This window comes from Phoca vitulina, unplaced genomic scaffold, assembly GCF_004348235.1.
Source record: "Phoca vitulina isolate PV1807 unplaced genomic scaffold, GSC_HSeal_1.0 scaffold8, whole genome shotgun sequence".
Classification (NCBI taxonomy): domain Eukaryota; kingdom Metazoa; phylum Chordata; class Mammalia; order Carnivora; family Phocidae; genus Phoca; species Phoca vitulina.
This window is the reverse complement of record NW_022589711.1, coordinates 17,984,520-18,003,280: the sequence shown is the minus strand read 5'-3', so window position 1 is coordinate 18,003,280 and position 18,761 is coordinate 17,984,520. Positions and strand designations below refer to the sequence as shown.

General features: G+C 36.5%; 2 protein-coding genes across 6 annotated transcripts in view; one reads left to right on the top strand and one right to left on the bottom strand.

Moving 5' to 3' along the window:
• ZNF654 (zinc finger protein 654) overlaps positions 1-10,613 on the bottom strand; it is an 84,406-nt gene extending 73,793 nt beyond the window's left edge. For 2 of the 3 annotated variants that reach the window (XM_032406339.1, XM_032406338.1), the window contains exon 1: positions 10,339-10,613. In XM_032406339.1, coding sequence (XP_032262230.1) covers positions 10,339-10,527 — 189 coding nt within the window. In that variant the 5' untranslated portion in view covers positions 10,528-10,613. The remainder of the gene's footprint in view (positions 1-10,338) is intronic. The other variant, XM_032406340.1, reaches the window with a different exon arrangement.
• Positions 10,614-10,865: 252 nt separating this feature from the next.
• On the top strand, positions 10,866-17,473 carry CGGBP1 (CGG triplet repeat binding protein 1). Of its 3 annotated transcripts, none has more exons than XM_032406334.1 (3): positions 10,866-11,031; positions 11,638-11,841; positions 13,838-17,473. In XM_032406334.1, the coding sequence occupies exon 3, from the start codon at positions 13,857-13,859 to the stop codon at positions 14,358-14,360; it is 504 nt and encodes a 167-aa protein (XP_032262225.1). In that variant the 5' UTR covers positions 10,866-11,031; positions 11,638-11,841; positions 13,838-13,856; the 3' UTR covers positions 14,361-17,473. The 3 variants fall into 3 exon arrangements, with proteins under 3 accessions (XP_032262225.1, XP_032262226.1, XP_032262228.1); XM_032406335.1 differs by lacking the exon at positions 10,866-11,031 and adding an exon at positions 11,098-11,472; XM_032406337.1 differs by lacking the exons at positions 10,866-11,031; positions 11,638-11,841 and adding an exon at positions 12,774-13,455.
• Positions 17,474-18,761: the final 1,288 nt, after the last annotated feature.

Here is an 18,761-nt window from a genome sequence, read left to right as displayed (position 1 = left end):
TAATCACTATTTCTACTCCGTCCACAACTGCTTTATCAAATACATATTCACAAATGCTACAATAGATACCAAATGCATATTCCTAGGTACAGTATAATGTATGTGTATACTGAAATGACTAAGTACACACACAGGCTCTTGACAGTCAGGCTGGCCAGATTCCAATCCAACAATCACATACTAGCTACAGAGCCTCAGTCAAGCCATTTACTCTCTTGGTCTTAGTTTCCTGATCTATAAAACGGAAACAGTGGCACATAACCTGTAGGGTAATGGATTAAGTGATAAAACACATGAAAGAACTTATTGCAACACCTGATACTTGGAAAACACCCAAAATATGACTTATATATACATATATAGAACATTCCAAAAAAATAAACCTTTCAGATATTAAAAATATAAAATACATCTAATCAGTTACAATAGTGATTAGTGAGTATTTAGAACATTTCAATTTCAAAATAGACAATGGTTAGTTTTAGTAAACTCCAGTTACAGAAATATATATTAATAAACTGGGTATACATTTTATTGAAACATTATATATACCCACTTATATACATATACATATTCTCATTGTATATAGAGCAATGTTGTGCACCTATTAATATCTATAGTAGTCCCCCCTTATCTTCAGGGGATACATTCCAAGTCCTCCAGTGGATACCTGAAACCACAGATGGTACCAAACCCTATATATACTATGTTTCTTCCTATACATATCTATAATGAAGTTTATTTTATAAACCAGGCACAAAAAGGGGTTAACAATAATAACTAATTATAACACAGAACAATTATAACAATTTCCTAAAACAAAAGTTATGAGAATGTGGTATCTCTCTCTCTCAAAAATACCTTATTGTACTGTGCTCACCCTTCTTCTAATGATGATGTGAGACGATAAAATGCCTACATCATGAAATGAAGTGAGATGAATGACATAGGCAATGTGACATAGTGTTAGGCTACTACTGACCTTTTGACACTGTGTCAAAAGGAGGATCATCTGCTTCTGGACCACAGATGACCTCAGGTAACTGAAATCGCAGAAAACGAAACCGTGGACAAAGGGGCTACTGTACTGACATAACCGCTTCTCTTACCTTCTCTCTTTCCTCCTTTCACTTCTCTGTACCATGTTTTACCACAAATGGAGCCAGAAAATAAGCTTGTGCCCTTCTTTCTCAAAGTTAATTAACTGATCAATTACAACATAATTAATTATCTAATCATATAACTAATCATGCCTTTACCTATGCAGATAAACACTGCTGAACAAAAGTACAGACTAGTGGTCACTCCACATTCATTATCAGCAAATTCAAATGGTTCTGTAGGTCAATTCAATCAACCTCTCTAAGAAGCTACCATTTTAGATCTCCATTTACCTTCAATCTCCAACCAGCATCATGTACTCTCAACAGATGAACTTTCCTGTTACCCCAAAGCTCCTATATAAAGCAACCCCTCCATTTGTGCTTTGAATCTTAACCCTCCTTCCCTTTTTGGCATCCTATATTATAGATTATCCCTTCTTTCTTTTGTAGATTTACGTCATCCGTTCAAATGAATCATTTTCATCAGATTTTAAACATGCCAAATTCTCACCGCTCTATTTTTTTAAATACTCACCTTTAATCCACAAGCTCTCCAGCTTCTACCCATATCATTTCCTCTCCTTTATAAGTTATCTATACTTACTGTCTCTCTTTCTTTGCCTCTCACTCCTCAAACTACTCCAGTCTGACTCCTGCTCCCATCACTACATCAAAACAGCTCTGCTTAAAGTCACCAAAGACCTCTCCATGTTAATTCAATGGTTGGATCTCAATAGTTTTCAATGTCAAGTATCATTCACTCCATCCTGAAACATTCTCTTCCATTGACTTCTATGACACCATAGTTACTTGGTATTCTCCAACCTCTTTAACTAATCCTTCTCAGATTTCATTTGAAGACTCAATCTTTTCTATCAGGAAATTTAACTATGGAGTTGCTAAAGTTTCATTTCTAAGTCCTCCTTCTTTTCCCATTCCATATTATCTCCCTATGTTAGCTTATTCATACACACAGCTTCAAATACCAGCCATCCACACGGCTAGGATGACCAGACCTCACTTCTACACTCTGGATTCTGTAAATCCAGTATCTTCAAGATCTCTCCTTGGCTGAGGAAAGGCATCTTAAATTTAACATGTTCAAACTAAACCAAAAAATCTCAGCAGACTTCAACTTGCCCAAGAATCCAAAAATAGGCAAGCCTCTTATTAGGCCCTATTTTTACAGTATTGTATACCTATTCTTCATAGAACTTATCAAAGTTATAACTGTACACAAAAACAAGGACAATGTTTGCTTACTACTAAATACCCAGTGCCTTATATAACTGACAAGCTTCAACTATAATATCAATGTCTTTTTTTCCTACTGCCTAGATGGAAAGCCTTTCAGCTATTTTCATATTCACCTCTGCTTTGAAGAGTTGAGTGTACCCAGTGCTTGGTACAGAGTGTCACTGTACTAGACTTTAGGATCTTATGTAACAAATTATACAGACAGAACTCCTCTCATGTTGAGTTTGCCGCCAGTATTCCACCATGACTCTAACCAGGTGACATTGATTGGGCCTCATACTAGGAACAGACCCACAGTGAATACAGTATACTGCTGAAATAATGAGCTGACCTGTCAGAGAAATAGGGAGCTAAGAAATCAATGTGATATATACTATATGAAAGCTAAAGGTTACCTATCTAGAATTAGATTTATTGGAAATTATGAAACTTAAAAATAATCTCTAATTTAGACTAGGTACTACTATAAATGATTTACAATGTAATGAGAATTAATATTTAGCTAAGTAAATTACCTTAGATTTTAAATGTTCCACTATCCTTACCATTAGATATTAATATACATTTAAAATGGTATACCAATTAACCATATTTAACTGATCTTATTTAAGTTTTCAAATAACTTACCAGACACCGATTTTACCATAGCTTTCTTAAATTTCATTTAAAGTTCTTTTTTCTGCTTTTGTTTGTAATTACTAAGGTATAGTTTAGTACTTTTTGGCAGAAAAATCAAGATTCAGTGCCAACAATAATAGTACAACTGGTGCCTTACTTCTGTTTGGCAGAACTGCAAAATGATGGTATCATTAAAATACTTAAAAGCAATGAACTTCACTTAAAAATATTTTCTGCTACAATTTTATCGACAAAATTAAAATTGAGATTGATTTTTTTTTAAGCTAGTATGATGGGTGGTTATTAGAAAGCAATATGGACATATTTTTAATGCAAGATTGTGTATAAAGAAGTTATTTAAATTTAGGGTTTCATTGGTTAACCTAAAATGACCTTTATAAGTTCACTTAACCAATTCATTTTTTAAAAATTTACATATTCTTAGGAAACAAGGAGTTAACATTTTATCATACTCAAGTAATCTGGCATTTACTGCATTTATTCACAGAAAATAAGATAGGAAGGTAGGAAGAGTAAAAAATAAAATGTTTTTTATACTTTATTTTTCCTCTGATTAGAAAGGTAGTTGGTTTAATCCAGAAAATATAAAAAAATTAATAAGTGTAAAGAAAATAATCAAATTCAGCTATAAACTTATCACTAAGAAGTTATCCACTATTAACAATTTGGTATATTTCTTTTCAGTCTTTTTTATTTACAAAAATTACCTGCTTCCTGTTTCTTTTCAGTAGATATTATACCATGAACAGTTTTCCATATGAACAAATATTTAAAAATATGACTGTTAGGAGAACATAGTATTCTACTATATGTAACAACTCCCCTAACTTTGGTCATTAAGGTTGTTTTCAAGGATTTGCTATCACAAATAATGTCATAAGGAACAATTAGTACCATTCAATTCTGAAAGTCAACCTAAAATGCATTAAACAACATCAACAAAGCATTTAGCTCCCCAAATATAGCCATCAAGATCTAGGGTTCATTTTATTTTGTTGTTCCTAATTATAATAAATTAATGTGTTTCCATGGAAATCACCTTTTATGAACACTGGAAATGTGCCAAATGTGTCAAATTTTGAAAACCATTTTTAAAAAGCTAAAATTTTAATTTGCAATTTAGTAATAAAAATTATTTTGCCAGAAGGAACAAAGTAAATCTGTGTGATGAAATTATTTCTAGCTCTGAATATTCACTACAGAGTACATCAAGAAGTAGGATATTCTTTTTCAAAAGTAAATAAATCACTCTGAATTAGTTTCAGTTCTTTTCCTTTTCATCATCTTTCATGTCTATTATTCTTTATTGAGCTGAAAAACTAATCTAAGACTTCTAGTTAAATGTGGCAGATTGAACACACATTTATTTCTGCTCCCACTTGAAAACTCCACTGAAATAACAGTAAAAATATTTTTGTTTTAAAAGACCTAAACCCACAAGGAGGAAAACAGTGAAAAGAGAGATGACAACATTCAGATAGCTATTATTTAGAAAGGGGGGAGAATTCGGGAACAAGTTAATTTGTACTGAAGAACACCAGAAAATCTCAGGAATCTGAAACACCACATATCTCCAAAAGTGGAGGTGAGAGTGAGAAACAGATCTGTTCAAAGTCTCCCCTAGATCCCTTCAACTCCTAGATCAATGGAAACTCTGGATTCTCTGAAGAGGCTGAACTGTAAGAGACTCAGAAATGACAGGGCAGTGGAGGAAGGGGTTAGAAGGAAGGGAAGCAATATAGAGGAAAGCAGGGAGGGGTGGTAAAATCAAAGTGTACACACTGAACAGTGAGAAGTAAGGTACTCCCTACTTCCTCCATCAACTAGGCTAACTGATCATATCTATAACGAGAAAAAAAAATTATAAACATAGAGGTAAAAATCATAAGCGCTATAAGAGTTGCAAGTGATTGCCTCCAGGGAATATGTGGGTTAAGAATGGGACAGAGCATGACTGCTGCTTTTTATGATAAGCTGTCGGGGGGATAAAAAGAAAAAAACTGGTTGCCTCTCTAACATCTCTTCTTGCTTTCTTCTCCCTTACTAGCAGAATCACAGACATGTGTTTATCAGGAAAAATAATACAAAAAAAAAAACAATACAAAAAAGTCCTAACATTGTTTTTCAGATGGGGATAGCTAACAAGATGGAAATGGAAGTCACTGAGTAGGATTTGGGCAATATATGTTTGGCTTACCCCAGACACACCCTGTTCCTGCTACTTAGAACTCCCGATGTGATGGCTGGAACTCCAGAAACTATCTTGAGTCATGAGGCAAACTTGAGATAAGACAAGGATGACTGATAAGAAAAAGCAAATGATGGTACTATGATGATAAAGCCACCATATCATTCCAATACTACTCATTCAAGACTTTTCACAATAAAAATAAATGTATACAACTGTTTAAGCTCTTTAAGTCAGGTCTCTATTAGAAGCAAAATGCAATTCCTGATATTTAAGTCCTGTAGGATATTTTAAAAGAAATACATATGAAACATTTATAAAAATTCAAATAAATTAAAAAATAATTCCAATTAATAGCAAGAATTGTTAATAATGTACTCTTATACCCTAAGAAACTACTCAAAGAACTATAAACACTATGTAAATTCTATATTAAGACTAAAAAATAAAGACTATATTTTCCAAAAACAATTAAATTTTAATTTCTCTAGGGGCACCTGGCTGGCTCAGTTGGAAGAGCATGTAATCCTTGATCTCAGCGTCATGAGTTCAAGCCCCATGTTGGGTGTAGAGATTACTTAAATAAATAAAACTTAAAAAAAAAAAGCTTAAATTTTAATTTCTCTAAAGTAAGAGACATTAGCATGTATTTTAAAAAATACATGTTTGCCATTTGTATCAGTATTACAGACATAAAGTATCCACTGAGTTCCAAAGTAAGGGTATAGTGGGGTTTCTCAACTTTGGCACTATTGGTATTTTGGGCCAGATAATTGTTGTTGGGACTGCCCTGTGCATGTTCAACAGCCTTCCTGGCCTCTACCCACAATATGCCAATAGCAACCCCAAATGAAGACAATCAAAAATATCTCCAGACTTACTGAAGGTCCCCTGAAGGAAACAAAATCTCTGAGAAATGTAGTTGTTTTTGCACATCATTTAGTACTTCATCAGGGTCTTCTATTAAATAACAGAATTTTATTTATTTTTTATTTTTTTATTTTATTTTTTTATTATTTTTTTAAATTTTTTTTTAAAGATTTTATTTATCCATTCATGAGAGACAGAGAGAGAGATGCAGAGGCAGAGGGAGAAGCAGGCTCCCTGTGGAGCAGGGAGCCCGATGCGGGACTCGATCCCAGGACCCTGGGATCATGACCTGAGCCAAAGGCAGACGCTTAACCGACTGAGCCATCCAGGCGTCCCTAAATAACAGAATTTTAGAAATATAACATTCCTAAATTTTCTCTAAATTTTATTATGGGATAAAAACTATAAGTGACCTACAGATTAGATTATCTCTAGTGTGCGTCTTAAACCTTCAGAGGATTTCACACGACAGAAATATTAATAGCTTCTATCTATTTAATCTTACCTATGTGCTAGGTATAGTACTGAGCACTTCAGGTTCATGGTCTCCTTTTCTACTCATGACATCCTTATGGGATGGCTATTAACCATATTGTAGTAAAAAACAATTTAAAATCTATTTTAATCAACATATCAAAATATTTCCAGAAATACTTATCACTCACTATATTCTTTCTGACACTAAACTAAGACAAAGTACCTTAACTTGCTAGCATACAATTTATTATGAAAACATTTCAATATACCTAGCAGCAAGGTAAGTTGAATTATTACAACCTTGAAGTATTGGACAAATAGTTCACAGTACCAAAGAAGTCAGAGAAATAATAATTATCTATTTCTTGAAATATTTTTTATACTGTGGCATAATGAAAGAGTACTTTTAAAATTTTTCATCCATGATTCCCTGAGTACTTCCAGTAACTACTTTTCCCTTTTACACAACTTGCCAGAAAAAGTTCATTTTATAATTATTTGAGGATTTTTTTTTTAAGATTTTATTTACTTATTTGACAGAGAGAGAGCACAAGCAGGGGGAGCAGCAGTGGGAGAGGGAGAAGCTGAGCAGGGAGCCTGATGCAGGGCTCGGTCATGACCTGAGCCAAAAGCAGACGCTTAAGCGACTGAGCCACCAAGGCTCCCCTAATTATTTGAGGATTTATTTGTAATTTCAATCTGCCTTTCAGTAGAAATTGAAGGCTGGGTTCAAATCCCAGCTTGCCCACCTACTGAAACTGAAGACAAGTTAACTTTTTCAGGCCTCAACTTCAATTATGTAACTTGCATAATAAGACCAATTTGAAGGCCTTAATAGTTAGTAGGCCCTCAATAAAAATTATTTTTCCCCCTCCTTTCCTCCTTAAAGCAAATGAAATGTCAGTTAAGGGCCAATTCTATTTAAGCATTTGTTCAGAGTCTACTAATAAGAGCCAAGGGAGGATGTAACAGAAGCAGTTAGTCCAACATTAGACCATGTAACCAACACTTTCAATCTCTCAAATTCATCATCTCAAAAATTAGCTGAAACCTCAGGGGCTATTCCCTTAGTTTAAGATTTTTATAATTACTGGTATTGCTTCTCAAATAGAAAAGTATATCATCAAAGTATTGAGTGTAGGCATAATTTATTACGTACATTACCTACTGTCTTCTGTTTTACTTTTCCTTGTGGTAAAAGACACAAGAAGCTCTCTTCAAGTGTTCCTTCCTCTTTCCCTTCCCCACACAACTAACTGCCAAGAAATTTTGATTCATATTTCTAAAAGGAAGATAAATAGGAGCCTTTCTTCTCAACACCACAAGGCTCTGTGTATAATTCATATATTTGGTTAACTGTCACACACCCAAGTGTATATTATCCATTTTATAGATAACCCATGATTAAGTAATTTACTAATGAATATACATTACTTAATATTATTCTTAGTAAATATCAGGAGACCAAATGCTTAAAAAGAAACAATCTTTGGGAATTAGTTATATGAGCCAATGCTTCCCTTACTGGCAAATAAAACAGAACTACTATACTAGAATTATATTAAACAATGGATAAAATTCAACTTAATAAAGATAATCCTTTATTCCATCTTAAAGTTTTAATACAAAAAAGAACTTCACAAAGCTCACCTGCAAGGCAGAACTAGGACAAGAACCCTAAGAACAGATCTACTGGTAATCTAGAGTACTATAAAATATGTAATGAGGTTTCAGGTAAAAGTTGGTAACATGAAAGTATGTCAGTATAACTTAACTCATAACTTAGCAATATAAAATAAAAGTTCGTTAAGTATTTCCTGTTTAGTTTATTTTCTTGGATATTTAGGAGGTAGTGGAGTTTTACAGAACCATCAACTTCATTTGTTCTTAAAATAATTTACTGTCACTGTTCAGATGCTGTATTTCACAAGCTAAATTTACTCATTTGTTCTTAAAACTGATTTCAAGATGTAGAAGAGTAGTTAAAAGTTCTACAAAAATGTTCTGGCCCTGAAAATTTCAAATTCTACAGCAGTTAACAGTTATCTGATCAAGTAAATTAACAAAGCTAAATGTAACCAAAACCAAGTTGCTCATTAATGATATAAAAGGCAAAACATAGAAAAAATGAAAACATTTTCTGCCATTGACTATATTAAAGAAATCAACTGTAACCTTATTTTCAGAAATTAAAAATTACCGTAGATACAAAGTCTACCTATAACATGGTTTCTACATATAAAACATAGTTAGAAGATAAGTACTATAAAGACACTGAATCACTAAATCCAGTGAATGCCAATACCAAAAAAAAAAATTTTTTTTTTCATGAAAGTCACTTAACAGAGAGCAATGCCAAAGAAAACTGACACACTTTATACCAGGACAATTTCCACCTTCAAACCAACTTATCTATGGAAGTGGGAGGAGGGAGTTAAAAAACAATTTATTTAACCTAAAGTGTTAAAAACTTACCTGAAAATGTCAACTCCATCCTTTTTCTTTCAATGCTTGCAAAGGCATAAAATCAAATTTCAGGAAACACAATGCTCACTTCTTGTTAACTTTATTCCTACTTGTTACCACAATGAAATTAATAGCTAAGTTCAATTAATATGTAAAAGATTCAAATCCTTTACATATTCTCTCATTTAATTACTCTCCCTATTTGGCAGAAGAGGAAACGAAGGCACAAAGAGATTAAGTAACTTGTAGGTTACTTAGGTTACAAGGTAACACAACTAGCAAGTGGTGGAGCCATGATTTGAACCCTATACGTCCAAGATAACAAACAAATAAAAAAAGAAACGGAGTGTTAAAGGAGTGTTAAAAAAAAAAAAAAATCCAAAACAGTTCTCAAAACAAGAGTGTTGTGAATGAGAACGAAATGTTTAAACTATAAATACATGTAGATGTGAATGTAAATTACACAAATTTTACCCCTAGACAAGTACTTTGTTGCCCTAATTGATTATGGTCAAACACTTTAAACTACATCAAATCGTAGTGGCAGACGACCAAGTAAATAATTTACCGTCACCGTTCGGACACTGTATTTTACAGTCTACATAAAATACACTGTAATTTAAAACATGGAAGGGGGTGGTGAGGTAACAGAGCAATAGTTTAAGGAAAACTACTTTCTCCATCAGCAGTTCATTAGAAAAGACAGTACGTGTGTCGAGGAACCAGGGTATGAAAAGGAAAGATGACAATCACACTGCCTTAACCCCACCTCCCAAAAAAGTAACTGGAGAACTGGCCCACTGGGATCTCATGAGGGGATGACAGGAGACCCTAGCAGAGGGGGAGGGGTGGCGATGACAGGAGAGGGGGCGGTAGAGAGAGGGCATGCCACCCATCTCCGAAAAGGGGGAGAATACGGGGGGCAAGGGGCGGAGAAGGGAAGGCAGGAAATGTTGCCAGAGATTCCAAATGAGGTGAGAAGAAACAGGGTAGGAAACCCAAGAAGGCGGGACCCTCGGGCAGTAAGGGGTCTGTTTGGAGGAGAGGAGGCATGTCAGTACACAGCCTTCCTGCCAGCTGACCCTCCTTCCCTCCAGCCCCTCCACCCCTGACAAACTCTCACTTTCTCAGCAACCCTAAACCCGCGGGTCATCCCAGTCCCGCTCCCTGCCCCCCACCCCAAGCGGGATAGGTGGAGAAGGGAGCTTCACTCTCTCTCCTTGTTGGGCTGGGGGAGCGAACACCGGACACAGCCCTGATTCGAGAACGAGAAGGCCAGGAGACGCAGGGAGGCCCAAGACCCGGGTGACAAGTCCGGGAGGCCGACGGGCGCCTCACCTGACAGAAGCGTCGGCAGTAATCCCGACTGCTGATCCCAAAGCCGCCGACACCGCAGCTGCCGCCGCCAGCGCCACCTCTGCCGTCGCCCGCAGCTCTAAACCCAACAGGGCCTGGCGGGGACTCCACAATGGCCACGAGCTCTTCTCCGAGGCGTTCGGCCTCTTGATCGCTCTCTTCCTCCGCCATGAGGCTCTCGCCGCCCAGCGCGTACCAGCCCCTACGCCGCCGCCGCTGTAGCTGCCTCGGCTAACCTCCTCCTCCTCTAGTTCCCTCCCCCTTCCCTCCGCCCCAGCCGGACAGGGGCCTCTCGGCTGGCTCTACTTCCGGCTCCGCCCACCCACGCCCCCAGTTTTCATTGGAGAAGTCTAGCCGCCAATCATACACATGCCCACCCTCCCACTCCAATTGGCCAAGTCAGCCGTCTGTTTGATAGACTCGCGGTCTGTTGGTCAATGCTGCTCGGCGGTTGCTGGGGACCGCCTACGAGCTTTGCCGTAGGCGGCGCAAGAGGACGGGGCGCGGCGGGGGACACGGCGGCCGCCGCGGGGCTCGATCGGGCAACGGCGACGACGGCGGCGGCGGCGACGGGTCTTCCTCCTCCCTCATCCCCTTGCTCCTTTTTTTCTTCCTCCTCCTTTCCCTTCCGACCGGGTCTCGTCCACTTCCCCTAACGGCGGCCCCGACCCTACGGTACCGAGGAGCTAGGGAGGCCGAGGGTGGGCCCGGCCGTTGGTGCGGGCTTTGGGCCCGGGGCCTTCCGTCCTGAAGCGGGAGCCGGGGGCGGGGCCGGGGCGCCGTTGTCGGCGGGAGGAAGAGGGAGGAGACGGGAAGCCTGACAGCAGACGCCTCCGCCAGGCGCCTGCCGCCTCCTCCCCTGAGACTGCCGCCAACTCTGCTGTCGAGTTCCCGGGCCCACGGCCGGCAGCTGGGTCTCGGCCCTGCCCAGCTAGCGGGGCAGGGGTTGTGGGGCGCCAGCGTGCTGAGCTTGACGCGGGAGGAGGGAGTCTAGACGCCGGGAACGTCCCGCGCCCCGCCTTTCCCTCCCCCTCCCGAACCCTGGGGCCTGGGGCGCGCGAGGAGGTGCAAAGCGGGGCGGACAACTGAGAAAGGACTGGGTTGAGGAGTGTTGAGGTAAACGTTGGGATCCGGATTTGTTGTGTGGAGTTAACCTAAAGGGAGCGGTTTTAAAGACACCTCCGTGGTGGCTGTGTCGTTCTTGTTCGTCTTTTTATCTTCCCTTCGTTCCCTCCCCCTCCCCCATTTTTTCTTTCCATTTTTTTTTTTCATGTTTTACAGTAAAGGCATGACTTCCCGGCACCGCAGGGAAAATAGGGTGCAAGCCCAGAAACTATTTCCCCATCACCACTTGTTGAAAAACTGATTTGAAGGCATCTCCGGGTTTGAACAAACGAAAGTGCCAGGATTTCAAGCGTCTTTGGTTTTGCGCTGGAGACCCTTCACTACTAAGTATCAAGACGAAAAAAACTGGAAAGTGATCGGGTAAACACTTAAACTTGAAAACTTCTGAGTTTTATTTCAATAAGATCTAGTAGATAATTTGCTGCTTCGCTTTTGTTGGCTAATTCCTGCTCTTAACTTTTTAACTTCTTCGTTTAAAATATCTTTACCTTCTGTTGAAAACACTTTTGTTATTCGGGTCTCTGTAAAGTCGAGCATCCTCTACTGGGTGGATATTTGCCTCTACGGTAACACAAACAGATTTTTTTTTTTTTTTTTGAAAGTTACAAGACATTGGAATGTTTAGGCCTTTCACATTAGCACAAACGATTGAGCATTTTACGCTTCAGAGAATAATGAACATGTTTATTGTTTTAAAGCTTGAAATCCAAATATTTAAAGACAGAAGACTTTCACAGCGAAAGATTTAGGTATTCCTGGGCACAGATATTTAATGTTTTTCATAACTAGCTTAGAACAAAATAATCACAATTTTGACTGATTTTCTATAGGAGTGAAAAATACGTACCATTGACTTAAAGTACCAACATGTGTAATGGAATTCATTGCTAACTGTTTTGGGGCAAGAATCCTGTCTGTCTTGTCTGCCATTGAAAACCTATAGCCTAATACAGTATTTGGCACATGAGAGTCAAGCATTGAACAGTTTGTTAACGGAAAGAAAATAGAATCAAATGTATTAAAACCTAAACTTTATCATACTTTGCAGAATTTCTGTGAAACGTTAAGTCTGTCTCTCAGTTTATGTCCACAGGTGTCTAACACATTGGCAATTTAGAGTTCTTTTGAGAAAGATTTTCTGTAACCCAATTATGAATTCTCTAGTATGGGTTAAGAGAATACTCCATTATTGCTGATTACACTTTTAAAGCATTGTTGTTGAGAATGTACTTAGGAATTTTTCTCTAACGTATTTATAGAGAACAGAATTCCATCTTGAATTGTATCAAATTAATTTTAATTTCTTATATATAAGCTAATGTCAGAGCTTGGCCCAAAGGCATGGCTCCAGAGAACAAATGGTTGTCACTGACAACATTTGTTCAGTATGTCAAGTTTTTAGTGTCCATAATGTAATGTCATGATTTTGGCAAAGATCATAAAAAATTTGTTACTAGGGTAAATTGAGAAATTATTAAGCTGCTTCTGAGTTAAATACTTGGAAAAATAGGAAAGATAATCATTTACTTATTCCATCAACAAATTGTGATTGAGCACTTATCATATTTACTAGGCACTGTGTTAACTTCTTAGATTTGTTCTAACTTACCAGTTAATAAGTGAAATAAATAATTAACAAACGTATTAGTCTTTAATGGAAAAAAGAGGGGGAAAGTGTTAGAAAAAGCACTTTGCATATCTTGATTATCACGCTCTAGAAAACTCAGTGGAGGTATATATGCATTAAAAAATGACCGACTTTGAGCTCTGTACCTTGGCTTTAACATTTAATGTCATTGTTGCTGCTGTTAATTGCAGTTGGTCTGTGTTCTTTTTCAGTTTTTGCTTTTTTTCTTCTCAGAACAAATCTTCATATAGAAGTAGGCCAGTTTAGTGGCCCACCTGTTTGAACAAACTTTGTACACAATTGCCTACAATTGTGTTCCTAAAATCAGTTGTCCCAGAACTGTGAAGGTAAAAGAAGCTCTTTTAAACTTCAGTACACATCTAAATTGAATGAGAGTAACATAATTAATACCCTAAATATTGACATCAGATTAGGTTTTCCTAAAAGATAGTGACATCTGGGTTAGTTGGAGTTCTTTTTTCATAGTTCTAATTTATTTGAATTTCATCAAATTCAAGGAATGGACCCAGTTGTTACTAGTAACTTGCTCTGGTTTTGCCTTTCCTTACACGTTTCAGGTAAGACTTAATGGACACACAGTCTATTAATTTAAATTAAGTTTTCTGAAGTCTTTAAGTCTTGAAATGTTTATACCTGCTTTTTATTGTTAATTACTTCCCGAATGAGCTGTTGTTGTAACAGTTATTTTTGTTTCTCTTGTCTTGAAAGAACCTTATTCAGAGTCAGAATGGAAAGATTTGTAGTGACAGCACCACCTGCCCGAAACCGTTCTAAGACTGCTTTGTATGTGACTCCCCTGGATCGAGTCACTGAGTTTGGAGGTGAGCTGCACGAAGATGGAGGAAAACTCTTCTGCACTTCTTGCAATGTGGTTCTGAATCATGTTCGCAAGTCTGCCATTAGTGACCACCTTAAGTCAAAGACTCATACCAAGAGGAAGGCAGAATTTGAAGAGCAGAATGTGAGAAAGAAGCAGAGGCCCCTAACTGCATCCCTTCAGTGCAACAGTACTGCGCAAACAGAGAAAGTCAGTGTTATCCAGGACTTTGTGAAAATGTGCCTGGAAGCCAACATCCCACTTGAGAAGGCTGATCATCCAGCAGTCCGTGCTTTCCTGTCTCGCCATGTGAAGAATGGAGGCTCCATACCTAAGTCAGACCAGCTGAGGAGAGCATATCTTCCTGATGGATATGAAAATGAGAATCAACTCCTCAACTCACAAGATTGTTGACAAGGAGGTTACCACCATTGTGATCAAGATAAATGTGGAGTATTAAAGTTATGTGTTGATTGTGTGGTTCATTTTTATATTTATTTCATTTAAAATCATGTGATGCAGAATAGTTTTGCAATGTGTATATAGTTGCAGGCAAAAAAAACAAACAAAAAAAAACAAAAAAAAACCTCACTGCAAAACTTGTTAATTTTAGTCACCAATGGTGTAAAGCAAAACTTAGGGTTTAGAGTGTGCTAGGATACCTGAAACCTGATGGTTATCTTTAAAATTGATGGTTTTTCTCCTGAAATGTTTGTGCATGGAAGAACTGCCCTGCTTTTTTACCCTGTTGCCATATATGATTATTCCTTGTGAGATTACTTAATTACTTGGATTGAACACTAGCCTAGGAAATTGAAGCTGCTGCCAGGCAACACCACTCATAGTAACTTAAAGGAATTATTTCTGATTAGAGGATCCTCTTCAAAAAGGAAGGGATGGTGGGAAATTGTTCTTATATCTTCAGATCCCTCAAAGAAATGACTGTCTTTATTTCAAACTATGCGTGTATATGATGTAGTTACCTTATCTATCATTCAGTTCCTCACTGTCTTTTTTCACCCTTTTTAAAAAGGCTTAATGTATTTAGTAGCAGCTTCAAGTGACCAAAAGACTAAAATCTTTCAGTGTCAGTGCCAAAAGCCATGGGGAATTTTGCAGTGACATGATTTTAGTCTCTTACTATAAACAAATTTTTGAACCATAACTTTCATTTCAAGCATCCCCTTGAATTTGCAAGCTTTTTTTTTTTTTAATGTCTTGATGTTAAAAGATTTCAAGATTGGCATTTTAATTTAAACACGTTTTATGATTGAGTTTCCTGTTTTTACAGAAAACTAGTAATTACTTTTTGGCTGACAGATCAGATAATAAAGAAATTACTTTATATACATTAATTTTTCCATATGATTTATAAGACTTTAGGTAAATAGACTGGAAAGAAGTTTACTTATTTTCACTTTTATGTGCTTTGCCTCTGGTGGTACAAGGTTTTTAAACATGGATGGTAAACAATTGTCTAGAAAGACTGGCAAGATTTTTGTAGTGGAGATGTGGCAGTATCCTGCATAACTGTTTGGGTGAGGAAATAATCAGTTCTGTTAAAGGTCAACCATGTTCAGGAAATGATCTCTCTGTGAACCTCACTATCCTGTAATGTCATCAAAGTAGCTTAGCCCAGTTATGTCCTCTCCATTGGAGACCCAAATTATATTTTTTAAAAACTGAACAGCTGAAGACTTGGACTAGAGCTTTAAAAAAGAATCTTAAATTCCTTGAAAACATTCAAGTTTAAAATACTTATAAAATATATTTCTATTACAAAGCACTGACATGAATGCCCTATGTGACTTGGAATTTTCTTTGAGGTCATTTTACCACAAATCTTCATTAAAAAAAAAAAAAGCCAAAGTGAATAAGAAAAGGTTCTATTTTTCAGAAACAGCTTCCCATGTCTAAGTTTCTTTCATAGACTTAAGTTCCTAGTTCAGGTTGTTAAAATGCCCATCTGATTTTTAGATTTTAAGTGGGTTTTTGTTTTGTTTTCATTTTAAAATAAGCCTGCCACCAAAAAAAAAAAAAAAATTTCTTGTCAAAATTTGAACTATGAGTTTTTCTCATATTTAGTTATGTAAACTAGCACAATAAATGCCTGGAGTAGTGCTGTCATTGCTAAAGCACATACATGAGACCAGCAGCAAAACCAAAATGTACTTTGCTTTTACTTCCCCTAGTAAAGAATTTGCAGGCAACCATGTTTAATTTGAATTATCTAAGATGGTAGAAGATCTAAGAAGCTAGGAAAATAATTGAGTTTTATAGCATTTTCAGAATACAAAAATAAGGTTAGATATACAATCATTCTAATTTTTCAAAATTCCATGTGATTCAGACTGCTCCCTATTTCAATATTAATTTGCACTAACAGCAAACATGTAGTGGCAGAACAGTTTTGAGTAGTCCTAAGCAGTAAACTGGATGATGTTGCACAAGAAAAGTCAATAATTCACATTTGAGTTTCTAGTACTTATTACTGATTTGATCATTTAGGTCCCATATGTCTTAATGTATTTCTCCAGGCTCCTAACTATTCCCACGTACACTTTATCTAGGGGCATAATCCATCCTCCTGTTAGGATTATATCATGTCCTTAGAAGCATTTTCCATCCTGTTGTGGAGGTTTAATATGTTTGTTTACTGATTATGAAACTTTTTGTTCCCTGAAACTGGTTAACTTTGTCTCATAGTCAATTGATAAGGCAGAATGATTGTTTTAGCCTGCTCGAACTGGTACAAATCCGTGAAACCATGGTTGGCATATGTTGGATAACAAATGAAAATGTCTAAGGCGTATGCTGCTGTGGAGGTGTAGTGGATGTGTGTACAGAAGCTTTCGATCTTAACTATATAGTGTTAGTGTGATGCTATACTATTGGAAAAATAGCAATTTTTTCTATTTTATAAGTTGTATGCATAAACATAAGATTTGTAATGTTTCATTTATAAACTGCCTTCTTCAACACATGCTTACCTGTTAATAGTGTTTTTCTTGAAGTATGGTAGTATGTCTTCCAGAACTTCACTATATGCTTACAGTAAATAGTTACTAGCTTGTTGAAATGTTAAATTCCTTGTTTTGTTTTGTTTTATTCTGTGGGGCATATAGCAAACCTGAAGGACATTGTAATCATTTCTTACAGGGTGAAAATTTAGAAAGATTGTGTATGAGAGCCTAAATAGTTATTTTATTCATTATCATCGTTAAGACTTTTTTTTTTAAAACAAATGCTACTTCCAGTTAATGCATTTGGCCCTACTGAATTTTGGGGGACCAGAAAACTTTGAAGAAAAAGCTCTGCATCTTACAATTGTAACCAATTAAGTATCCGCTTGGGATTGTTCTGAAGTATTCATTGCTTAAAAACTATTGTAAGTAACAGTTGGCAAGATCTCCAAGCAGAAAGTTCCATGTTAAAACTTTTGCCTGAAAGAATTTGTATGTGAATGTTAATGGAAAACACATTTAAACAAAATAAAATTTAAAGTGGCCCAAAATGAAAGCCACAAACATTTTGTCATTTGGTGCTTAGTCTTTGTGAGGGCTCTCTGTGGTTTGACTTGCCCCAGCTGCCTTTAAATGAGTGCAGATCACCTTAAAACATATTCATTAAATAGAAGATTCATCCTATAATTTCACTGAAAATCTTAACCTAAAATATAAATTGCTTTAGTTTCTGGTCAGCACTGATTAACTTGTGAATAGTGAAGTGGCTGTCCTAAACCATTTATCTCAATACATACTACCCTAGACTTCTAAGGTAAATACAGTTCTTACTTAGTGGTATTCTACTTGTATCCACAATACTGTATTCATTAAAATTTTACTATGTTTCTTTTTGTATTCCCGTGCTTACTTTTTTTTTTTTGCTCACGCATGTATCCTTAGTAAAAATGTGTCACGTTTAAAGTTTTGTCTCTGTGACTTTTAGAAATAAATTTCAAAAAGAAATTGTTTCAGAAGTTTTGAAAGCATTTTGTGAGTCAGTAACATCTATATATTTTTTAATTATTTATTTATTTTAAGTAATCTCTGCACCCAACGTAGGGCTCAAACTCATGATCCCAAGATCAAGAGTCACATGCTCTACCAACTGAGCCAGCCAAGCGCCCTGTATTTTATTTTTTTAAGTAACATATTTTGTAGTTCCAAAATAGCAACAGAATTTTACTAATTAGAGTTTTATTTTTCTCCTACTTATATCTCTATAGGATTATTAGCCCTTATGGCCAATGTAAAAAGCATATATTTTGTCAAATCAGATACACATCATGGCTACAAATAGCTCTTTTCCTTAAAAATTACATAGGTAATAGTTAAATTAACCTAATAAGCACTTTTAATTGGAAACATTTTAATTTTCTACTTCTAGAAATATTATTTATGAAAGACAAGGGCCTAATTTGCACTTCATATGTTTTATTGGGTTTTTCAAAGATTTGTTATATTCTTACCACTGGGGGTAAAAAAAAAAATGCAAAAAAGTTGAAAATTATCTTGCCTTTTAGTAGTTTCACATAGTTTTGAGGGCATATATTTCTCCTATTCACTTCTGTCTGACAAAAAATTATTGAATTTATAAAGTATATTTCCTGGGATCAAAATGGTAGAAAGGACCTTAAAAAATCAGTCAATACTTCTGCTTCCAGTTTAATATCAACAAACCATGAAAGATCTGTCTTCACTTTTCCTAAGGAATCTTATCAAAACTTTTATCAAATCTAAACCAATTGAATATATGTGCCTCTGGGTCTCATGACAGTTCCTATATTTTTTTCTGTCTATGTATAAGTTGAGT

What these genes read in the sequence shown, in the direction of transcription:
- CGGBP1 (XM_032406334.1), top strand. Translation starts at nt 13,857, where the DNA reads ATGGAAAGATTTGTAGTGACAGCACCACCTGCCCGAAACCGTTCTAAG.